Source organism: Microcaecilia unicolor, chromosome 8 (genome assembly GCF_901765095.1).
Source record: "Microcaecilia unicolor chromosome 8, aMicUni1.1, whole genome shotgun sequence".
NCBI lineage: Eukaryota > Metazoa > Chordata > Amphibia > Gymnophiona > Siphonopidae > Microcaecilia > Microcaecilia unicolor.
Window position 1 is genome coordinate 51,718,559 of NC_044038.1, and position 25,905 is coordinate 51,744,463.

General features: G+C 41.5%; 1 protein-coding gene across 7 annotated transcripts in view; it reads right to left on the reverse strand.

Annotated features, from left to right (window-relative positions):
- Window positions 1–1,728: 1,728 nt before the first annotated feature.
- Window positions 1,729–25,905, reverse strand: part of WDR24 (WD repeat domain 24) — a 48,236-nt gene continuing 24,059 nt past the window's right edge. For all 7 annotated transcript variants that reach the window (XM_030212499.1, XM_030212502.1, XM_030212496.1 and 4 more), the window contains 8 exons: window positions 22,692–22,869; window positions 18,175–18,844; window positions 17,274–17,389; window positions 15,490–15,611; window positions 14,453–14,557; window positions 12,834–13,171; window positions 11,527–11,711; window positions 1,729–2,667 (listed from right to left, as the gene is read on the reverse strand). In XM_030212499.1, the coding sequence (XP_030068359.1) occupies window positions 2,499–2,667; window positions 11,527–11,711; window positions 12,834–13,171; window positions 14,453–14,557; window positions 15,490–15,611; window positions 17,274–17,389; window positions 18,175–18,844; window positions 22,692–22,869 (1,883 nt within the window). In that variant the 3' untranslated portion in view covers window positions 1,729–2,498. The remainder of the gene's footprint in view (window positions 2,668–11,526; window positions 11,712–12,833; window positions 13,172–14,452; window positions 14,558–15,489; window positions 15,612–17,273; window positions 17,390–18,174; window positions 18,845–22,691; window positions 22,870–25,905) is intronic.

The window sequence follows — 25,905 nt, forward strand, 5'->3', positions numbered from 1 at the left end:
ACAACAGCGCTGGTCACTTCTTAGCACAGCTTAGTTAAAGGGCCCCATAGTGACAAATAAATATATCTTATAACATGGCCTGGATGAAAGAGATCACCACTGAGGTCTATAATCATTACTTATGGCCTTTTTTACAAAGCCGCACTGCCGATTCCCACGCAGCAAATGAGAGGAAGTGGCTTTGTAAAAGAGGCCCATAGGATCAGTGTGAAGTATATACATTTTACTTAGAAGAGTTATACAACACTGACTGTTCAGATTTGATTAAGTAAACCATGTCTACAGAATCCAAGTTATTGCAGGTAGATCCACCCGTATCATTCAAGGCAGGGTTGAAGCCTATTTCTTGACACCTTCATACAATTCAGTCTTGTGCAACAGTTCCATCCATTTAATGCCACAGAGTGACTACGCAGCAAGAAGAAAATTTTCAAAAATACTGTGCTTTGCATCTCTTACATCAGTCAGAGTCAGACTGAACCAAAGTGAGGTTAAGACAAAAACTTAAAAAAAAGACAGATGAGAAAACCATTCTGGAACAAGGTACATCATTATAAGCTGCTTGGTCATCTTGAGCTGAATTTAAACAGGAACACTTTGATTTGTTCATTATAAACACCTCTCATGTTGTATTCAGTTTTCTTGGAAATGGCACCGTGAATTTAAGTCATCCTCATGAGGGCTTGGACCATATTAGGGCTAGTTCCCTCCTTGAGCAGTTACTCTTCGCGAGTAGATTATCATGATTTCATTCCCTTTGTATTCTACAGATTTCTATTTATGGAACTCTCTACATGTTTTCTGCCTAACTTAAGATTCTTGTGATGTCGAGTCTGGGACAGCCTACATTTTCCTCATGTGACTCACTCACATTTGATTGATATTTTGCTGGAGGTTAAGGCTTAAATTTTAGGGAAAAAAATAAAGAGGTAAATTAATTTTACTGATTCAGGAAGTCTAACATTACTACAGAGTCTTCTGTTTTCTCGATATTCAAGTTGTTTTAGTAATCCATTTTTTTTATTCGATGCTGTGATTTTGTTCAAGTTGATCTCGTAGGTTCTTCTCTTTTCTGCCACAATTAATAGATGAGATATTTGGGGCCTGTAGTGCACAGCCTTCCTTTAAAGAACTATAGTTTGTCAAGTTGATTCTACGAAGCTGCTGATATTCTTTGGAGAAATTCATTACCACTTCATCCGATACTATTGCAATGATATTTTTAGGATCACTTTTGTCTGGCTGAAGCATCATTTTATTATCCATCAATTTGCCTCTCTCATGGTGCACTTGCAGCAACTGTGTGCTTGCTATCACTTTGTCCTTTAATAATAAATTTGTCCATAAGCCAAGTTATTAGTTTTCTGGGAAAATTGTGTTGAGGGTCATGTGAACTCTTCGTGAAGCAATGGAGATGATCCTTTCCGGGTTATCTTTGCCTGTTGCTCTTCAAGTGAGAACATTCTATGTCACTAAAAGTCATATTTGTTTTTATTATATTTCTAACATTTTAAATATCTTCTCTCTCTTTTATATACATACACACAAATACAAGGAGGTATATTTTCAAAGTACTTAGACTTACAAAGTTACATAATAACCTATGGAACTTTGTAAGCCTAAGTGCTTTGAAAATGAGCCCTAAGGTGTACGGCAGGGGTTTTCAACCCAGTCCTCAGGGCATACCCAGCCAGTCGGGGTTTTCCGGATATCTCCACTGAATTCAATGGGGATATCCTGAAAACCACAACAGGCTGAGTGCGCCCCAAGGACTGGGTTGAAAACCTCTTGTGTACAGAGACTTTCCATCCAGTGCTGAAGTGCTTTGTATTCACAGTTACAAATAAATGTGCAAGCCAGAGAAGAGGTATACTACTTTCAAACATTTCACACTGGTTTAAACAAACTTAAATAGTTCTTTGTTTCATTAATAAGTGAATGCCAAGTACTGCTACATAGTGAGCTGAAATGCTGGTAGTTTTTGTTTTTATTCTTAAAATTTTCAAAATCTTGTGGGTTGTTTTTTTTTTAATTCTCTCCACATAAAGTTGCAATTCCTTTAGGGGCAGCATAAAATGCCAGAGTTGTGTTCATTCTCATATACAGTGACACATACTTGAGAGCCATACTTAATTGCCCAATTCAATCTTTCTGGCATGTTACCTGAGAAATATGCATCTACTACAGAATTCCAAATTGGTCCGGAGTTCTTTCATTACATTTAAGGAAGCTCAAGGTGGAGTTTTCATCCAGGTTCATAAATTCAAAGAACTTATCATGAACCAGAGCATCTCCACTCAGGATCACTGCTTCCAACAGTGCAGAAAACCCATTTTAACCAGAAAGGACAGACTTCTGTCACGCATGCCCCCTGTGCATTTGAGAGATGCCACCACCTACAGGACTCTGGCTTCTCCTGGTAGCTCCAAGACCAGTTGTCTTGCTCCTCCTGGTATGGTTCTATTTCCTTGATCAGTTGCCGATAGATCTTTCCTGGCTCAAGTATATTCACAGAGGTGACCACAGCCTGCTGGACAGTGAGAATTGGTCTGCAGCCATTTCATAATGTGCTGTAGATGGCCTCCATGGCTGCAGCCCTGGCACCACACGAACAGGCCTTTCACCACATGGTGGCATACGGCACACATGCTGGCACACTGTCGGCACCTGACATAGTAAGGCAGAACATTAGTACACGGCAATGAAAATATACAGACAAATATATTCCACTTGATTCAAGAGACCTTCCTGGAAAAGGTGTCTGTGACATGAAATTAGCTGAGACCTTTAAGACTGTAAAGAAGTTAACCCCATCTATGATCCTCACAAGCCAGCAGCAGATCTGGTTTTCAGATTACCTAACATATGCAAATGAACCTGGTTCTCATACACAGGAACACAGTATATAACTACTGTAGATATTCTGAAGACGAGATTTGAGGTCTACTCTAGAACATATTAGGATTTATTTATCGCCTTTTTGAAATAATTCACTCAAGGTGAAAAATCAAACAGACAATTACAGAGGTAAAAATATTCAAGTAATACAAAGTACGGCACAGTATACTACTTACACTGTCAACACAATACGTAATAGAACATTTTAATAGACAGTGTAGGGTCATAACGGATATCATTTGGACAAAATTGTTTACACTCCTAATACATTGAAAACTACAGAAAGTTTTATATACTAGGAGATCCAATTTTCTCAACTCTAGGCAGGTGAAGCCTACCTTCCAAGGCAGGTGTTGCGACAAGAATAAAACACATATACAGGGACATATCTTAGATCATATAGTGTTAGGCGAGACAGTTAAGTAAAATAATGAATAGTTTTCTGTAATCTCCATAGTGAGGTGGGAGAGAACGTATTAGAGAAAAGAGTAAAAGTGAATATATTGGGACAAATGAAAGTTAACTGTTTAATTTGATATACCACCTTTGCTGGTGCATAGATCAAAGCGGTTTACAATCAAATTAAATTTGAAATGTAAACCAAACAAAAACAACAAATTGCAACAGGAAAGTAATTCCATTCACAAAAAAAGGAAACCAAAATGGGATTATAAATTCAAAGGAAAAGGAAGAGAGAAAAGAGAAAAAAGCAAAAAAGGCAAGAAAAAAAACGAAAGGAGGAGGTGATCACCTCTCTGTGGTCCCTAACCCAGACCCTCGCAGACTAATTGAAACAGGTGTGTTAAGTGCTCTCTTAAATTCTTAATGGACAGTTCTGATCATAGAATTATGGGAAGACTACGTCACAGTTGTCCATTCAAGAGAGCTCTAAAATCCTTTACTTATTTGGGGATTCAGCTTACTGGGAATCCTGTTCAACTGTATAAGTCTCTACCTTATTTAACCTCCACTAAAGACTTACTGAAGTGGTGAGCAGGCCTTCCTCTATCTTTACTGGGCCGTATTTCCTTAACTGATATGACCTTGTTTCCCAAGTGGCTGTATTACATGCAGACCTTGCCTTTGTACCTAACTGCCAGGGACCTGATGGCCCTTGACAGTCTTTTTTCCAGATTCTTTTGGGCGAAGACCCAATTCTTGAATTTGGTGGAAAATTGGAGGAGGGGTGGACTGGGCATTTCAGGCTTCAAACTATACAATGTGGCATGCTTGCGCTGTCACTTGGGGGATTGGCTTTACTGGACTGAGGATTATATGACAAGTACAGATGGAAAGTGTTCTATGCCACCCATTGCATGCTGTGGACTCCGCTTTGCCCACTCATCTTCGTTTTAGTGTTTTGGCGAGTTCCCTTCAAGTTGTGTGGCGGGATATGGCAAAATTCTGGTCCTTTGACCCGTCTTGTAGCGCTCTCTTGCCTATTAAGGGGAATGGGAATTTTCCTCCGGGTACAGATAATTAGAAGTTGCTGCACTGGGTGGAGGGAGGTCTTTATTCCCTGCAACATTTTCTTTTGACTAGTGGAGTGATGAAGGTGTTGGACATGTTTCCTGGGACTCTGGACTTCGTGGATCGTTTTGCCTATCAACAACTCTCTCATTATGTGGCTGCCCTGGACTCGGCTTCTCTTGCTGACTTGACCACCCGATTTAGAGCTCTCTTTCAGGTACTGTCTGGGGATCTGGTATCTATCTCGATGCTCCACAAGAGACTGTTGCCGTGTTGCTCTCCTAGAGACCTGGTCATTTTGCCCAACGCTAGTCTGAAGACTTGCGGATTCCTATTACGTCGCAAATTTTGTTGAGTTGTATTAGAGATATTCCCCGTTGGGTGCAGAGTGCGGAACTTTGGGAATGTCAAGTGCAGGTGATCTTTAGGGCGTATACTGATTTCAGACTTTTCCCTTTCCTTTCCCTCCCTACTTTTAATTTGTTTTCAGATTGTATTTATATTCCCTTCCTCTCTCCATTCCAACTCTCCTTATAATCAATTTATTTTATGAGTTCATTGTAAGCCGCTTTGGGGCTGCAAAACTGCGGCAAAAGGCGGGGTATAAATAACCTAAAAATAAATAAATACTTCACAGTCTAGACTGCATCAGATGGGTGGAGTGGACATGACCTTGTGTTTTAAATATGGGCAATACTCTAATACTTTTTATCATGCTTTCTGGGATTGTTCAGCAATTAAATCATTTTGGAGATCGGTGGTACGTTATTTGGAACAAATTATGGGAAGAGCAGTGCTGTCCTTTCCAAGAGGAATTCTTCTTGGCTTTATGACTGCTTGGGGGTTGGAGCTACTCCTCAGACAATTTAGTTACAAAAAGCTTGCTTGGTAGGCAAGAAGTGCATTCTTAAATTTTGTACTCAACAGGAAGCCCCCCTCTTATTGGTTGTGGCGCAATCAGTTACATAATTTACTCTTTTTTTTTTAACTCATCCTTTTTATTCAGGCAATTCAACATATTCACACAATGCAAAAGACAATACAGCATAACATTTAGTCTGCCTGAACTTTTTAACATTTTTGAACTCAGCCCTTCCCCCCCTTCCTACTACATAATTTACTCTTAATGGAGCTTAAGGATTCCCAATTGAATTTCAAAGCACAACATAATTTGTGGAGTGGAGGAGTAGCCTAGTGGTTAGTGCAGTGGACTTTGATCCTGGGGAACTGAGTTTGATTCCCACTGTAGCTCCTTGTGACTCAGGGCAAGTCACTTAACCCTCCATTGCCCCTGGTACAAAAATAAGTACCTGAATATATGTAAACCACTTTGAATGTTGCTGCAAAAACCTCAGAAAGGTGATATATAGTCCCATTTCCCATCCCTTTATTTAGTATGGAGACAATATGTTAATGCTTTAGCCCCTAGGGCTCGAAGTCATATTTTAAATCACTTGGGTGGGGTCCCGGGAACATCTTAACCATAAATTGAATTTCCTGATCCATATATGGGTCTCAGACCACCACAGTAGTTTCTGTCCTTTGTTTTTTTCTCTTTGTAATGGGCGTGCTGCTGGAATGCGGAAAGTGGGGGTGGGAGGGTGGTGGGGCAGGATACGCTGAGAGGGGTTTCCCCTTTTTCATTCGGAATTTCTCTATTTTTCTGTCTCTGATACTATTCTTCTCCTCTAGTGGGGAGTCATAAAAGTCCACACACCCTATATGCTTGGCATAGTCACTTTCTTACTACCGCTTGGAGAAAGCTTGTTCTCGCTAGCACTGGGGGAGGAGGGGTGGGGGACTTTACAATTGGTTTGAGACTGTTCTTTTAGGTTTTATATTTCTGTATTGTTCTGCCAATACGATTTATGTGCTTATGTTCGTTCTTTAATAAAAATTGTTTATCATTTAAAAGTGGTAAGCTGTGCTTCTAGGTGAGCGTTTCCCTCTTTAATCACCCAAGGTGCAAGATGCAGAGGGTTACCTGAAGGTCCTGGTCTGTCGTCTGCCGAGGTGGTGCTAGTTGGCGTGCCCGGAAGAGAAACATGCTCTGGCAGGGAGGCGCCATCTTGCTGCCCGAGGCACTGGAGCAGGTGGCCTGTTTCTTAAGCTTCACTGTTTTCGCCTTGATTTATGTCGCTTTGCTGGTCTATTTTGGTTCCAATCTGGGAGGCATACCAAGCTAGGGCTGAGAAGCTACAAGGTAAGGCAATTTTTGATGGACTGGAAAAGTTCCTATAATAATTATATTCAGGCTGCCGAGAAAGCTCCCAGAACGCGTCCTCACTCAGCCACTAGCATCACATGACTCCCAATTAGCTGGAAAGTAGACACGCAGGGCCAGATGCACTAAACTTAACGAGCAAGTAGTAAACCCTGGCATGCACTAAATACTTTTTTCCGACGATAGTAGCAGCTAACGAAAACGGAATGCAGATGAGCAAATTGTGTAGAAGCCCCTATTGTGATGAGATGCACTAACCTTTTCCGATTGCATTAACGCTGGAAAATCTAACGAGAGGTCTGTACCTCTCTCGTTGGGGCTGCGCTGGATTGGAAAACTTCATAAAATGTAAAAAAAAAAAAAATTGGGGGGGGGGGGGGGGGGGGGGGGGAGAACGGCCAAGTGCTCATCATGGACGGCCATTATGGGAGTGCTCCACCCGAAAAACAGCCCAAGTGCTCGTCAGGAGCGTCCTTTATGGACGTTCTTTACTATCTGAAAAAGGCAGGTACAAATCAAGGTAAGGTATACACATACGAGTTTATCTTGTTGGGCAGACTGGATGGACCATGCAGGTCTTTTTCTGCCGTCATCTACTATGTTACTATGTATGTTATGTATATATAAAAAAAATAAAAATAAAAAATAAAACAGGCTCAGATGCTGCAGGCTCTTTTTTGGACCCTGGAATAATAAAAATGTCGTTTTTAGCCGTGCTTCACTCAGCTGAGAGACCTGGAAGTCTCTGAGCCAATCACAGCACGTTTAGCTCAGCTGAACGTGTTATGATTGGCTCAGGAACTTCCAGGTCTCAGCTGAGTGAAGCACTACCAAAAAAAGACGTTTTTATTAAGGGGGCCAAAATAGACGTTTTTTTGGATGGGCGACCATTTTGGTCGCCTTCCCCCTTTGCAATAATAAAAACGTCTTTTTTGGCAGTGCTTCACTCAGCTGAGACCTGGAAGTCCCTGAGCCAATCACAACGTGTTCAGCCGAGCTAAACGCGCTGTGATTGGCTCAGAGACTTCCAGGTCTCTCAGCTGAGTGAAGCATGGCCAAAAACGACATTTTTATTATTCTGGGGTTGAATGATGTCCAAAAAAGAGCCTGCAGCATCGGAGCCTGTTTGATTTTTTTAAATAAAGCTTCGCTTAAAAAAAAAAAAAAAAAAGTCTATTTTGGGCGGCCTCCCTCCCTCCCCCGCAATAATAAAAACGTTCTTTTTGGCCGTGCTTCACTCAGGTGAGAGACCTGGAAGTAAGGGAGGGACATCCAAGTAAGTAGAGTTGTGGCCGACTGGTTAGAGCTGCAGTCTTGTAATCCAGAGGTGACGCGTTCAAATCCCCACTAATAGTTTTGTTAAAAAAATTAAAAAGAACGAACACTTGAATTTTTTTTTCCACTTTTTTAAGTTGTATGAAGTCTTTATTGAACATTTATCAAAACAGCATAACAAAATACAGCACTCCAGAACAAGTAATAGCATAACCGATCAGCTCCAGGTCTCTCTCAGCCAATCCCAGCGTGTTTAGCTGTTACTAGTATCAGCTAAACGCGCTGTGATTGGCTGAGAGAGACCTGGAGGGAGGGACGTCCAAAAAGTTTTGATTTGTGTCCGCTCATGTCCCAATTTTCTGGGCTGGAAAGCTCCTCCATACCGTCAGGTTAGTTTTTATTCTCTTGCCTCTGAACTGTACATTAGCTTGTAGCCTGTAAAAAGAACGTCTTTTTAGAGGGAGTTTTTTTTTTTTTTTATAGTGAAGGACGTCCTTGGCATGCGCAGAGCAGCCAGCATAACAATTTGCTGCCTACCCAGACATGTTATTAGAAGGACCATTTGAGATTTTATTTTCTATCAAAGAGAATACTGGTTTGACCCCTGAGGCAGGCACCATTCTATGCTGAAACACGGCCCATGTCGGGTCTATTTCATTAAAGACTGTACCATTGTTCCAGTCTTGGAGGCCCTTTTGTGGGTTTTTTTTTTTTGCTGTCTTGGTTCATGTACTTTTGGACATTCTCCTTTGCTATTTAATGTTTTTTTTTTTTAAGCCACAGATGTTTTCCTTCACACCTTAAGAAAATGATTAAGTTTGACCTGTTTTGACAAACGATTCCTTAGATCCTTTGAATTATGGGTCTATTTCTAATCTTCCATTCATGAGAAAATTGATTGAGAAAGTAGTGGTCTGACAGGAGAATGGATGAAAGATCCATGCCAAGCCAGATTTAATTTGAGACATGGGATATAAAAAGCTTTGGTAGCTGCAATAGATTTACATACTGTAGGTATCTTGACAGAGGTTGTGACTCAGTAATGTTCTTGATTCGTATTCAACAGTGTTGGAAGCACTTTGGGTCTTATTTTATAAAGGTTATGCTTCTAAATTTATGCTCCTAAATTATGAGCGCAATTTTTATTTGTAACATTTGTACCCCACACTTTCCCACTGCGGCTTACATAGTAAATCGGTATGGCTTACATGGTTTACATAGTAAAACAGGATAACAAGTTTTCTTTTTGTTTTTTGTTACATTTGTACCCCACGCTTTCCCACTCATGGCAGGCTCAATGCGGCTTACATGGGGCAATGGAGGGTTAAGTGACTTGCCCAGAGTCACAATGAGCTGCCTGTGCCTGAAGTGGGAATCAAACTCAGTTCCTCAGTTCCCCAGGACCAAAGTCCACCACTCTAACCACTAGGCCACTCCTCCACATATAGTTATTATAACATGTTGTTATTATAGGAAAAATGTAGGGGAGGGGTAAGAAGAAGGATATAATATTCCCTGCGATTATCCACGGAAGCACATTTCTTCTGGCATTTTCTTATAAATGGTTTGCTTCAACTGGATCTGAATCGCTACTTTTTCTATTAACCCAAACAACTTACAGCTTTTCTGGTTAACAAACTGTTCAGCTCCCAATGATTCTGTTATGGAGCACAGATTAGGCTCGTAATTTAGGAGCAGAAATTTTAGGAGTGTAAAGTTAGGAACACAACCTTTATAGAATAAGGCCCTTTGGGTCAACGGTCAGATTATGAAGTTGGTTAGCCTCATTTTTTGGACGCCAGACCACAACCTATACAATAATAAGGACTTTACTCTTAATCCTGGCAATTTAAATGTGAGATTCCTCAAGGCTATGTATTCTCGCTACTTGTACTTAATGTGTGGTTTGATCAGTAGCAGATCTGATTCCAGGTTGGGGATTGAAATGCATATTTTGCGCAGAGGATGTCCAGATCTATTGTGAATTTGGGGGAGATTAAGTGTCCATGCTGCTCAGAGATGGTTGTTGCAGAATAAACTGAGCAAGTGGAAAGTGTCCGAGCACTTCATGCAATGTTTGTAGTGATAGTTTTAGGAGTATTGTTAGACATGTAGTTGGCAATGCATGCCCAAATAACAGCAGTTACATCTTACCTGTAGTTTATGCCCGCATCTATCTTCTGAGAAGAATCTGGCTACAGTTATTCAGGCAATTATGGAATGTCTTGATTAATGTAATGCTCTATCCCCTGGATTCTATATAGCGAGCCTAGAGATCCTTGACGAAATTGGTGCAGATTCTATAACAATGCATGTAACTTAACAAGCTAATAAACACTGATAACAGCACTTAACAAGCAATAATGAACTCTAATTGGAGCTCATTAGAATTTAGGCGCACAAGTCATTAAGCGTATTCTGTAACAATGTGCGCTGAACTTCTAATCCACGCAGGCAAAAAGGGGTATGGTTACAGGCAGGGAAATGGGCATTTCATTGGCATTCTAAAATTTACACGCGCTTTGTTATAGAATATGGCCCAGTGCACCTAAATCTATGCGCTGAGATTTAGGTGCTGAAATATCAACTAAGTGTATTCTATAATTGGTACCTAAATCTAGGCACCAATTATAGAATACGTTTAGTTGGCACCAATTTCTGTGTCAATTTTTTAGGCGCCATATATAGAATCTCCCCCTTATATGCTGGACTTCAGAAGCAGCAGCTTGTACACATAAAGCTAGTATAGAATACAGTTGCTTGGATATTGAAAGGGGTTAGATTGTTTGACCATATACAATGGGCTTTGAGGAATCACATCAGCTGCCGGTGGAGTATAGAGTCATTGAAAATTTTAATGCTGGCTTTTAGAATCGTATGTTCGGACAGCCCAATTTATTTAAAAGATGGGCTTAAAGTTTATTCTCCAGCCAGGACATTATGACCAAAACAAGATTTTCTCCTAACTCTACCTTCATTTGCTGATATACCACAAATTAAACCCCCCCCCCCCCCCCCCCCCCCGGTATCAAATTTCTACATATCGTACATTTGTGGAATACTATCCAGAAAAGAGTGAGTTATGTACTAAAAAACTGGCAATATGTATTAATTATCCTGTGGAGCTCTCTTGAGGAAGAGTGTACAACAGTTGGAAAGAAACCAGAATTAAATGCAGATGAATAACACCCGTCTCTTCCAACACCAAAACAAGATGGTTTCTGCAGGCTAGAATCTCCTTACAATAAAAGAATATGATGCCTCCAGGCTAAAATTTGAGCATTGCTATAGGAGGATTTTCCCTGACATGCTAGCGTCACACACTAAGCGCACATTTCTCTTTCAACTGCACATGGCACAACAACTCTGTCTTAAAATCAGTTCATTGAAAAAACTGTCACAGATACAGCCTAGCAATCTAAACAAACCACCTGTCATAGCTCTAACATTCTTATACCAAGACACCCAGAAACAGCTGACTTTAATGATACCTGAGCACTTACTAAGAAAAGTCATCTTTCAGTTTCATCTTCCTCAATCCAACTGACCCAGCTGTTAGAAGCTCCAGCATCCCTATCCCAAGTGAACCTGCTATCAGAGACCCAGCACTTCCATTCAAATGCACCCCCCCTTAGCACACCTACCCCTAATTAACCCACCTGTCACAGATCCAGCCTTTGTTGCTCATTGGCCGCTTACAGTTGCTGCAGTTAATGTGTAGTGTGGTGGAGGCCTGATTGAGGCAGTTGATAGCACTGCATGTACTCAGTTTGATAACCTGATTAGAAATGTTCCACAGCTTGAAGCGCTGCAGTAAGTCAATGTAGGAGGTGTACCAGTGCTCCTGTAAGAAAACAAAGGATTAGATCTAATCCAAGAAAAGGAGACAGAAAATTTCAGAAAACACACCAAGTCTTATAACTAACCTCTCTCTTATGGAATAGCATAATTACATATGCAAAACAAACAAGCACACATAGTGCTCTGATCCTGATGCATGGCGGATGCCAAACAGAGTTCAGATGGGTCAGAGTCTGAATGGAAAATCCTGAAGAACGGCTAGAATACAGCACAAAGCATTGTGTGGATACTTCTCTGGGAGTACACTTTCCTTTAAGCTGATAACTTGGCACACTGCTAGGATGTATTGAGAAGATGAGATATGAAATCCCATGTTGAATCTTAAACGTGACACCACTATCTACTCTGTGCATATTTAAGGATCATGATCAATAATTTTAGAATTTATAAAGTCAGATAACCCAACAGTTTATAATTTCACCAATCTGGGGCCCATCACAGGGAATCGGTAAGGTAGATGCCTTTGAAAAAATTATCTAACACTATAACCAAAATAATACACAAGGTAAATAATATATTAACCCCAACGAAAAACTATGTATGAAAGCAAGTACATTCAAAAGAAATTAATGTGAATAGGCAGAAAGACCTCAGTGTCAAAATCAGTCACTAACGTTTGTAAATTTTTATAACGGAAAAATAAATCTGAACATAATATAATTTGGACTGAGAAAAGTTGCAGTGACCAATCTGTAATAAGCCCTCTTTTTCTGTATTTGTTTCTGTAATAGGCTGTTTTTCCTTTGTCATTACAGCAGACAGATCTTCACCCAAATGTTCCATTTTATACCTGCTGACTTCTCATATTATTAGGTGGGGGAGAACTTATGGTTATGATATTGATTTATATTTTTCTCTCTCTCCTACATGAATTATATAAAATATTCTTGTAAAACTGCAGTGTATAACAATTCAATAAAAGGATTATAAGTAAGAATTTTTATTTTGGGGGGGGGAACATTTTCACACACTCAAGCCACAGTGATTCATCATCTGGATACACTGGAATCTATTTTACACTACAATTTCCACAAGTTACTGAAGTTTAGTTAAGAATTTAATCTAAAAAAATTAAGAGAGATATAAGGCCACATCCTTTCTGTACCTGGGTCTGTTCGTCAATCTCCTTTCGGATGCGCTCTCCCAACACAATCAGTACAGATGCCGCCATCTGCACATCACCCTGTTCTGCGTAGAAATGCAACATGTCCCGCACGATGGGGTTAAAGAAGTCTGAAGGCAAACGGTTCTCATAAAGAGCATGGGAGATAGAGATAAGGGAGAAGGATTCCACTGGTGTTAGGGACACCGTCTCAGCCTCATTGCCGCTCACGTGAGGAGAATCTGCCTTGTCTTGTAGATGATCAAGAGCTGAAGGATTATCCATTATCTCATGGCGAAGTGGGAAAGCCTCCTGTGGGAGGATATATTCCTGTTCCTCGGCTACAAAAGACAATGTAACTGATTACTATCCCTCTCCTTTTTCTAAGATTGCCTCTCAAAACAGGGGTAGAGGCCAACCGAATTTCGGTTATGACGCTGAAACAACCCAAAATCCTTTTTCTGCTTGGCTTAGGCCGAAAGATTATTTTAACTTTTGGCCATCCTTTCAGTTTTGGCCAAAAGTGACCATGTGTTTTCAGTGGAAATCAAAAATTTGTGCTTTGTCCTGTTTCCCTCCCTCTCCCCCAAACAGGAGTTGCCCTGCCTCCTGTCCCCCTGCCAGGCCTATCTTACAATCTCTGGTGGTCTAGGGGTACTTGGGGCAGGAGCGAGCTCCAGTTACTCCTGCCTAGTCCAGCTCTGCACTCAAAATGGCTGCCACGACTGGGACATCGCTACTGAGCACACCACTAGACCACCAGGAATTGTTAGGTAGTGTGTGTGCGTGGGGGGCAACTCTCTGGTTTCTTTTTTTTTTTTTGCACTGCAATTGCAAGTAGTACAGTCATTATGATCTTGCACAATAGTTTATACGGTAAATAGAATGCTCCAAATAAATACTTTTGATACAACATTTTAGCAGGAATTTAAGTCCATAAATTTGAGATAATCTCCTTAGGAATTAGGCTCTCTTTGGAGTTATGATGTCAACTATCGCTGCAAGCATGGTGCAAAGTCAGCTACTGTAAAAGCTCCGTGACTTCTAGTTTCAGTTTTTATTAGCTGCAGTCCGTATGTGTGGAGACTATTTTTCTTGGAGGTAAAATAGGGTCTTTCATTATTTATTCTGGCTTGGATAGTAGGAGTTTAGCAGAGGGTTGCAGACTACAAGCTCTGACAGTCCCCAGTGGACCTCACTGGTTCAATTTCACACAACAAAACTTGAGTTTTCAGTTTCAGCTTCGGCCAAAAACTTTCACATAATTTTGGTAGCAGTTTTGGTCGGCTTCTATGTAGGGGGTTACAAAAAGGTACTATACCAAGATAACTGTCCATTATAAACTGAAAAAAATGTTCTCATTCTCAATTAGGATATTTCATTTCATCTAGCCTCCTGTTCTAATTAACAAATTTCGCTACATAATTATTGGATGGACTATGCAGTTTATAGATCTCTGTATAGATATGTAATTTTTTATAAGTAATGATTTAAGCCATTATATAAATGGTGAAACACTAATAATAATAATATAGTTAAAAGATATCTGAATTGGTATGGCAGAAAAGCTTAAATACCTTTATCCCTGGGAATTCTGTACAACTTATGGGCGTCCCACTTACTATGGGGGTTTTCAGGGTCCATCATATACAGTTCATCTTCGTCTCCCTCTACATCTCCAAGCAGATAATCTGTAGGAATGTCACTACCTTCAGTTTCCTCATTCTCTATGAGAAAGAAAAAAAAATACTGTTATAATCAAATTTTAGTAGTCAGAACCACAATCACTTCCCTACTTTAGCCATAATAAAAATAAACCAGTTCTCACCAATTATCTAAACACAATTCCAACCTTTCCACTTACAGAAACAGGAACAGCAGCCACTGCTGCCCTACTGCCAACATTTATGTTTCCAGCATAGACAGAATCTGTGGAGAGTTTCTTTTGTCTCTTCCAAATTCTGACATTCAATCCCTGTTTTGGCAAGGACTGTGAATGTAATATTACAGAGCTCTTCAGTCCCCATATACAGTCCTGGTTTTCAGGATACCGATGAATATTTGTCACATCTGGTTTTAGAAAGACTGAAATTTATTTTCTAGAGGAAGTACTGATTGATATTTTTACTTATTTTAATTTGTATGTGTGAGTTTTATATTTCTTATTTATTTTTGTTTTATATTTGTAAACTATCTTTAATGGCTTTTACCAAAAGGAGGGTATATACAGCTTTTCATACAAATGCATCTCTGTTTAATATGGCTCAATAATAATGAGAAATCAAAACAACTGTAGCCTTTGAGGCATGGAAATGAAAAGCTGAAGACTATGATATGGAAGAAAAACACCCTGCTTCTATATGAAGGTCAAATTGACACTTCAAGCGCACATCTCTAGGATTATGCACGGTCTTGAAAGACAGATAGGGAACCTAGCAAGACCACCGCTAACCAATCTCAGAAGCAGAACGATGGTAGGTTCAAAGAACAAGAATGCCCACGAAAACATTCCACAAGAAGCTTCATTTAGTCCCATGTGACACTTCAACTGAAGTGGGAGGAGGGGAGCATGGAATATATTACTGAATATGAAGATGTGGTCTGCCCTCCACGTGGGTCTGGCCCTGTGAGTGTTCAGAGTTTATGAACAGCTTATTACCATCATTATTAATTAACGTGGTGGCTGGATCCAAGAGGATGTTTTCAGAACGACTCTCCCCTTTGCTGCGCTCCATTCGTGACTCGTTGCCTATCCCAGGAGGTATGTCCTTCATGTTAAAGCTACAAAAAAAAAAAAAAACCACAACAAAAAACAACAACAACAAAAAAAACCCCAGACCTTTCTTACACTAGAGTATTTCAGATATAGAATAAAAGAATCTAATTAAAACCTGCCTGTACTCAGAGGAGTCAATGGAGTCTTGGATGTCACTGAATACATAAAATAAGGGACATACCCTTCCCTCAGCACTGTATAAGAAATGGATACTCGGATAGATGTATGATGTGATGTGAGATGAAAGAATGAGAGGTATGTGAAGCAGTAAGAGAAGGGAATCTTTTAGTGCTCCATTGATGAGATCACATCACTGCTTTCCGCTGATTCTCTCTTGCGGAACTTAATAAATACAGACTACACTGCAGAGATGCCTCATGTGGACATAGAGGTGCAGGAAAATATGCTCATAGCAACTTCACAGTCACCAAGCTTAAGAATTCTGCACTAGGGGCTGCAGTAATTCATCAGCTGCTTTAGAACAGTATTTAATGGCCCTTAATGTACATAAAAGCTTCCAGAAGAGTCAAGTGCTATAACCATGTCAGAACATCTTCCCCAAATGTGGCTGAATGTATGTTTCTGAAGCACTAAAATTAGTGTTTCCATGCTCACATAAATGTGACAAATAATATAACAAAGCATATTACTGTGTCAAACCACCTGTCTTAATTTTCTCACTATCAAAGCGAGTTCTGCTACCTTGTTCAGTAGAAGTCCAAAAATCAGAACTGCTCAGGGATCGGGTCAGTCCAGATTTTTGGATTTTCAGACAAAAAAAAAACAAAAAGGCACATTTTAGTGCGTCTTCTCCCCATACAGCGTTTCTGTGTCTCCCTTCACCTTCCAGAGTTTCTCCTCCCCATGCAGCCTCTCATTTCTTAACCTTCCATTTCCTTCCCCTTCAAGTGTCTCCAGTGTCCAAAGGATGGGCCCAGCCCCCCCCCCCCATTGCTATGCTTCCCCCCCTTCATTCCCTTCCTCCTTCCCCGCACAGTCAGGAGTCTTTTTCCCCCACACCTGGCCCTGCCTGTTTGCTCTCCAAGGCCCCCAAGTGGCTATGCCTCCCTCCTTCCTTCCCTACTTCCCTCTCCACACGGTCAGGTGTTTTTTTTCCCCCCGTATCTGGCTCTGCTTGCTTGCTTTCACCTTTTCCCGAAGTCTTTGTGGTGCAGCAGCAGCCTTACTCACAGGTTGCCTCCGGCATTCAATGTGCCTTTACCCTCTGACCAATCCTGACCCCTTCTGATGCAACTTCCTGTTGCCGGAAGGGCAGGATGGGTCAGACGGTAAAGGCATGCTGAACGCCGGAGGCAGCCTGTGAGTAAGACTGTTACTGGCGCTGCAGCAAGAAGACTTCAGGATAAGGTGAGAGCAAGTGGACAAAACCTGGTGTGGGGAAAAGAAGTGTGACTGTGCAGGGAAGGAAGGAGGGCAGGGAGGCCTCAGAGAGCAAGCAGGCAGGGCCGGGAAAAAGAGAGAGATGTCAATCTGTGCTGGGGTGGGAGTCCAGATTCTCGGGCAGTCCGAGACTCAATTTTGAGAGGTCCGGATTGTGGAGTCTGGGTTTTTAGACTTTTACAGTAATATGATAGCTCCTCTGTTCAAGAGCTGCATGGTGCCAATATCCCACGCTTGTCAAATGATAGACGTGCCTATAGTTTTACCTGTTCATAAGTGGAAGGGATGTGCCACTCTTCCCCATGCTGTGGTTCAAGTTGGCAGGTGGCACAGTTCCAGGACTGCAGTAAATAATTTTCAGCATTGTCCATGTTTGGGCAACCTGTCTCATGAAAATATTTAAAAAAGGGGGAGGAAGGGGAATGAAACAAACAAGAGCAGGAGTAAAGCAGCAAGAATGAATGAATTAGGCCAAGGTCACTGAATACCAGTAAAGTTCATGGAACAGCATGTACAAACAGAATGCTAAGATTATAGGCTGTTTCTTATTGGTAATTCCTACTCCTACAGAGCTCATCTGGAGAAGAACTAAGGAAGAGGTGTCATTCCTGTCTGATTTTTCACACTTCTTGCACCTCTATTTTTCTCTGTCTAATCCATCTTCTAAGCAGACAGCACAGTATTGAACAATTCTCAAAGAAATCCAGAACAAACCTGGTGCACTGGGTGAAGATTTACATGGATGCCAGCTCCAATAACATGTTAAGCTCAATCTCCTTGGTGGTACAGTGCCCTACAATCATGTGAGCTTTTTCACATCAATACACTTAAGGTGCCACCCAGAATGTCTTCACACATAAGAGCACGAACACTCGCACAGGAATTCAAACCATGCTGAACAGATGCGTACTCCTCAGTGCCAAAGTTATTAGAAACATGGAAAACACTTCCCTGGATTTACTTCAGCACTCCACCTGATCAGTTAATGTGTGTGTATGTCAACTGAAAGTAAAGACCCTACTTTCTTCTCTAGTCCCTTAAATGGAAATGGTTTAATCAGGAAAGGTGTAGGGGTTCTCAGTTATATTCCTCTCTTTGAATCCAGACTGACACTCCCTGCCAAAATGATCTGAACAAAGCACAGTACCAGATCAAGGCAGCATTTACCTGGTAACGACTTAACTCACTGGCTATCTTGGAATTGTGGTCACACAGCTCTGCAAGTGGTCTCCCAGCCAGGGCATACTGCTTGGCCGTTTCCACAAACCAGTCCATGGCGCTACTGTCCACATCTGTCTGGAAGACGCTGAGGCCACTAGAAATGTTTTCAAACTGTTCTGTGAGGTCTGGCTTTCGCAAAAAAAAGATAGGGTGGCGTCTGTCACCCAAATATGGCTTGCGGTTGGAGTCTGAAGAGATTAGGCTCTCTTTGGCTGCAAATGCAAGGTCCCCAAAAAGGCCATAACATAAACCTTCAGGGTTGGCTCGGTCAATGGGCCGGCTGGCATCTTTGAAAATGTGTTGGTATAAGGTGCTGTCTTTGGAACCAGATAGGAGGAAGAAGGGGTCATGCAGATGACGCCAAACAATGCCTGTGGTGACATCCTTGTGCTCTTCAAACATGGCAAAAGGGATGAAAGGCCGGCGTACATCCCACACATAGATGTTGTGGTCCACCATCATGGAACAGGTGCCAATGTGGTACTTGCGCTCTGGTCGCCATTTTACCCGTGCCACAGATGCGATAGTCTGCACACAGTAGATTTCCTTGGCTCTATTGGTATTCATATCCCAGACCTTCACCATTTTATCTCGGCCTCCTGTGGCCAACCAACCCCTAAAAGAAAAAGAGGTAAGAGCAGGTTATCAATCCGTACAATGGTGCTCAATAAAGGACTTGGTTTACTCTGCTTTATGTTTATTAACACATTTGATATACCGCTATTTCTAATAAAAGGTCATAGCGGTTTACAAAAAATAAAAACTTTACTCCTATAGACACAAGATGCATCAGGCACTTAATGATAAAGCAGAAGACTAACAGATAGCCCAACACAAAAATAACCTGTTAAAAGTCTTCAATTTAATCTGAGTTATTACTGCTCTGCACTACCAAGCAGAGGATTGAGATTCTGTTTCAGGCTCAACAATTTCTGGTTCTCTGGGTCAGGGGCTAAGTTGCACTCTGGAGGGTTAACACATTGCTCATATAACCAGCTGCATATTACTGTGCTTACCACATGAACTCTAGCTGAGATCATTTTTATGCATCCTTTCTTAATCCAAATGCAATTATTTCCATAAGCTAGTCACCTTTATCTTTTACATGTTCCACCTCCACTCACCCCCTATGCTATTACGATGTTTTAATATGTATTGTGTTGACATTAGCACAGTATGCCATAGTAAGGACAATTCTATAATCTATACCCTGCATTTACGCACCCTTGTCTGCATAAATTCTCTCTTCTCACCACAAAACAAACCTCCCTTCATCCATAAAAACGCCAGAACATACTCTTCCAATATCGGACAAACTGAAGATCCTTGGAATTATTACTGACACCAACCTAACCCTGGAGAGCCAAGCCTCTGCCACCACGAAGAAAATGTTCCATACAATGTGGAAACTCAAACAATTCTTCCCAAGGAAAACTTTCCGTAACATAATTCAAACAACAGTACTATCATATGTTGACTACTGTAACGCCGTATATGCGGGATGCAAAGAACAGATCTTAAGGAAACTCCAGAACAAGGCAGTTAGACTTATTTTTGGAAAGACAAGATTCGAAAGTGCTAAACCCCTACGCGAAATACTGCACTGGCTACCAATCAAGGAACGAATAGCCTTTAAAATTTGCACTCTGGTCCACAAAATAATCCATGATCTGGCCCCAACCTACATGAGCAAACTTATCGACTTACCAACTAGAAACATCATCGAATCATGAAGAACGTTTCTAAACCTGCATTACCACAATCTGTGAAGGCCTAAACTACTAATCAACATACGCATCCAGCTTTTCCTACATTTGCACCCAGCTCTGGAACGCTTTACCTAGAAACATTAGAACTGCGAACACCCATCTAAAATTTCGAAAGACTTCAAGACCTCTTCCGGAAAGCCTACCCAGCAGACCCGAACTAATTCATGAACAATGCATCACATCTTTCGATCTAAGAAATGAACAATACCCCTTCCACATAATCCTATTACTTCAAACTGTACGAATTTTACCACTCCAGTTATAATTAAGTGTACTTCTACCCTTATCCTACTCTGTATTGCTCATTAGAAGCTGTAGTCCTATCCTCACTGGGATTACTTCTCTCTATATGCTACTATATATTCGTCCCAGAGTTGTATTCTCTTTTCCGGAACCTTATCAGCTTCATTGCACCTACTGTTACTCTATTTTCCACTCTGTATATATTTCCGGAGTTGGTACTCTCCGGAACCTGTAAGCCACATTGAGCCTACTGCTATGCGGGGAAATATGGGATACAAATGTAATAAATAAATAAATAAATAAATGTATAACACACTAACAATTACACGTGTACACATTTATCAATGAAAGTGCCAGCAGGGCGAATAAACCTTCTGATGAAAATATCCACTTAATTTACATGGTCAGTGTTCCCACTTATGCGCATAACTTACAAACGTCTCTGCTGCACTTAAGTGCCCACACTTATACCACCTCTATGGTGTAATGCTAGTTTTCTACAACGGACAATCGTCACCAGGTTCTGTTACAGAATAGGCTCCTATAGTACGTCAGGGCATCTAAATGGAGGTGTCCAATGTAGGAATAACTGGTGTTTATATTATTGATGAAGGGCAGTACTTGCAGTTTATGGTTGGTTTTGTGATATGTTGTTATTGATGAAGGGCAGTACTTGCAGTTTATGGTTGGTTTTGTGATATGTTGTGATTGTTTCTAAGTTTTGTTTTTTCATTATGTATGTTTGATTTGTAAACCGCCTAGGTTTTAGGCAATATATAAAATCTATATAAATAATTCTCACCTCCAACGTTCTGAACCTCACTGTGTGGCAGGGAAACACTGAAGCCCTGTAGTCTTCTAGGCTGTCAGCACCACTCACTCTCACTCATAGACCCGCCCTCAGCCACGCCCCATCCACACATAATTCACAACCCCAACATTCTAAATGTAAATTTGTAGTTGCAAGATCCCATGAGTGTCTGCCCCGCCCTCGCGTCACAAAGTGATGATGTGGAGGGTGGGGCTATGACACTCAGCCAATTGCCAGTTCCACCACCCTCCGACGCTGCCCCCCGACGCACAGCGAGAAACAGCGACCTACGCAGGGCCTCCACCTCCCCCAACGCACAGCGACAACAGTAGGGCATCTGAACGAGGGTGCATTTTATTTTCAACCATGAATGCCTGCCCCGCCCATGCGTCAAACGTGATGACGTCGTGGGCGCAGCAATGCCTACACGAATCCAGGGTGGAACAAGAGAAATGGACCTCCAGAAGGAGACCCCTCAGAGACAAAACCCCGCCCCCCACCCATCCGCAAAAATGGAATGACTCACGGACAGGGTCCACTGGCGACTCGCAACAGGGAGGAGGGAAACAGCACTGGGTCAGACTCCAGCACTGCCACCAAACAAACCTATGACATGCCTCAGGAGTATAACCCACAAGAGTGGAAGAGAGCCACGCAACACCACACTAAGCAAGGAAGCCCTTTGGTTAATCTCAGTTTCCACTCCAATACGCAACCGTCATTCCAGTACACACAAAAAAACAAAAACATAGGAGCTGCTGCTGCTACAAAAGAAAGGGGAATCAGACAAACCCTGAAACTGGGAGGGAGGGAGGAAAGGAAAGGAAAGGAAGGAAAGGGGGCACCTTACAACTTGAAAGGTAAACTATGGAGAGGGGAGGGGGGTCCCAAATAACAGAGAGGGGGGTCCCTAAGACCAGAAAGAAGGAAAGGGGGTTCCCTAAGACCAGAGAGGGAGGAAGGGGGGTCCCCAAGAACAAAGGGGGGGGGGGGAAGGGAATCCTCAAACCAAAGGGAAGGGGGTCCTGAGACATGAGAGGGGGGAGAGGGGAGGACACTCACTGTCTCACATACACACTCACTCTCACATACACCCACTCTCACAGACACAGTCGCAACCACCCTCATTCTGTCACACACACACACTTGCACATTCACTCTCTCTCTCTCACACAGACACTCTCTCAAACATACACACTCAGTGGAAAACCTTGCTAGCGCCCATTTCATTAGAACCAGAAACGGGCCTTTTTTACTAGTTTTAAAATAAATAAAATAAAAAATTGCAGCAGTAAAAATATTGAAATATGTCCACCTTATAATTGCTGTACACTGCCTTAGGTGAATTTCTTTACAGAAGTGATAGATCCTAATAAATATAGCATAACTACTAACCATTCAAATACCAGTCTACCACAGTTTAATATATATAATAGATTTTTAATTCTGTACATTTGTCAGTGACTTGTCCCTTCAATCTATAATACATTTCTATGAGGCATCAATACCCTTCTGTATGGGCTGATGGGCTATGCTCCTTCTTTCTCCAATACCCCCTTTCCCAATATAGACACAGATACTATAACAGTAGCTGATGTAGACAAATGACCCTGGTGGCACACGACCCTGGTGGCACTCACCTGTCCTCAGGGTGCCAGTCACAGCAGAAGACTGGGCCATTATGGGCTGTGAACATCCGCTCACAGCGGTCTGGCCGTCGAATATCCCAGAGTTGCACATTTCCATTCTCAAAGGTTGCAGCAAAAGTGAAGTAATCTCGGATACTGAACTGGACATCCCGTACACTCTCTGACTGACCTGAGGAAGAACAATTTGAAGGTTGTGTGGTATGCACAGAAAATTAATATATTGTCTGTAATGCAATAACTGTATATGACTGCTCCTTAATTTCATCTGCAGTAATTTATTTTCTGATAAATCACCTACAAGCCCAAACGTTATCAAGCGGTGTACGTTCAAGTACAGCAGATATTTTTCTGCTCCTGGAGTGATCACAATCTAATGTTTGTACCCGAGGTAATGGAGAGTAAAATGACTTGACAAGATCACAAGGAACTCAGGGCCTGATGTACAACGGCTGCCTTGGTAAATTTACCGAATTCGCAAACAGTAACCAATGTACAAAGGGCATCTCGTGCAAATGAGATGCACGTATTCCCTTCATGCATCTGTCGCTGTTTGCGACTCAAAGCTGTCAAATGCATATTACAGCTTGCACAAAAAACCCTGGTGGTCCAATGGACTGCCTCCCTCCCCCTCCCCCCAACCAAATTCCCTGGTGGTCTGGTAAACCCTAGACACCTCTGCGCCCCCCAACCCCTCCGTACCCCTAAACAATCCTGCTGTAGGGGACAGCACCCTGGCCAAATGACCCTGGTGGTCTAGTGACCCCCTCCCCTCTCCAGGGCAGGAACACCTCCTCCTCCCTCAGGCCCTGCTGCTTTCAAAATGGTGGCAACCAGCCCCTGCCCGCTGCAGTCTGGGATGCACTGGGAGGGGCTAAACACCACATATCTGAAAATGGGGCATGTGAGGGGCATTCTAAACGTTACGTGCGCAATTACAGAACTACTGCCCGAGTGCACCTAATTTGTACCTGGTTTCACAGCAGACGCAAGTCTGACACCCAAGGTTAGGTGTGAGATTGGTGCTTAGGCGCAATTCTACAAAAAGTGCTTGCCCTTTATAGAATCACAGTTAGTGCTGAACTTTTCCCGCACCCATTTTTGAATCTAGTCCCTAGTGTCTGGATTTAAGGTCTATGTCTTCACCGTTGTAATAGGTACACTGTGACATAAAATAGGGGATAAAATTCACAGGTAATAAAGGCCCACAGTGCTGGGTCCTAGCCCTGGCTCCAACTGAGCAGGAGAAATCTCCAAACAATGTATTTTTCCCAATTACTGCTGAAACAGCTAATAAAATCTAAAATTTTTGGTAATATCCATGCTTGGAATATTGTACAAGTTGGTATGGGCTGGGTTTACACATATATAATCTGTGACTCTGCTTGTGGGTGTGTTGAAATGGATTCAGTTCTTTGTTTCTGCAATCACAAAAACATTTCAAACTTTAGCATCTCAATCTGGAAAGCAAAACGGAAGTAACATGAGCTCAACATAATTAAATTAGTTAAAAGAAAACCAATATAGCTGGGTAACCATTCAACATCATAAAGGTATCAAGTCAAAACAATTTCTAGTCTGCCAAAACACGGATTTCAAATAATGCCCACTACCAGCCCTCCACCCCACCATCACCTCTCTCATAGATGTAATACTCCTGGGAGAATGCTACATAACTGTGCAATGCAGAATTTGTGCAGAATTCTGCATAGGACCCAAAGCAGCACAGCAATGGCACAGTTAGGTGCCCTTCCTCAGGAGTCTCTTATGAGGGACTTTGTCAAAAGCTTTCTGAAAATGTACATAACATTGGGGTTCTGAATTTGCACACAATAGAAAGTTGCTTAAAATTGTAGAATTCCCCAGACTTGACAGATCGTCAAAAATTTTATAAAGGATATGGAGAACAGAATTTTGGCTTCCTCCTTTTAGGCATTAACTTGTGATCATTCTGAAACAAATGGACATCTACTTCTCAATCTTGGTTTTGTTACAGTTGCAAAGATGCCCCAAAGTTGTGACACAAATGGGACAAATTACAGTGATATGAAAAAGTTCTTTCCTCCTCCTCCCGATTTTCTCTATTGTTGCATATATGTCACGCTGAATGGTTTCTATCTTTAAACAAAATTATTATTTATTGCATTTGTATCCCACATTTTCCTATTTGCAGGCTCAATGTGGCTTACAGAGTCCTGTTATGGCTTTGTCATTCCAGGATGTCAGATACAATTAGTGATGAAATGAAACATTAAACAAAGGGAACCTGAGTAAGCACACAACTCAGTTTTTAAATTATAACTTAATTTAAGGAACAAAGTTATCCAAGGTATCCAACACCCATATCACCCTTAATCAACCAACTGACCAAATTTAATTAATTAGACTTAGCTGACTGAACAAACTGGGGAACACGATAATAAAGGGTGATTTCAATTACCATGATATTGACTGGATAAATGTAACATCAGTGCATGCTTGAGAGGTGAAATGCCATACTGGGACAGACCGAAGGTCCATCAAGCCCAGGATCCTGTTTCCAACAGTGACCAATCCAGGTCACAAGTACCTGGCAAGATCCCAAAACAATACAATACGATACGGCCAGAGATTCTCCTTCAGCTTTTCTTCTGGCCTGTGGCCTGTTCTATGCCATAGTCTGCCTTTCCCCAGGTATTTTTTGGAGGGGGGGGGGGGGGGAGAGAAAAGTGTTTTTGCTAGGACTTTACTGAATATTCGTATTTGATTCGGCCCCGAATAGTGCCTCGAATACATTATTTGTATTTGGCTGAATAGCAATTTAAATTCGGACATAAATATTCCAAAGTTCTACTGTGCTAAATCCTACTGAAATAAACACTTGATCTCTGATTTCACATTGCTTCTTTTATTATTAGTTATGTTAAAGCTCAATGTCCAATTATTCATATTAGGCCAAACAGTAAAATATGCTATTCAGTACAGCTCTAGTTTTTGCAGTCTCTCTCTCTCTCTCTCCGTCCATATAGATATATAAGGGCATTCACCATGAATAAATGTGGTAAGAGCTGAAAAACTGTTCATAGAGAGCACCATGATACATACATATAAGATGAAAGGATGGACATACAGTTAGGCATGGTAATCCCAACAGGCGTTTTTCTGCTTTGTAGAAAACATACCTAAAAGCAGCAAATAGTTGTATTTATTTAGGGGGTCTTTTACTAAA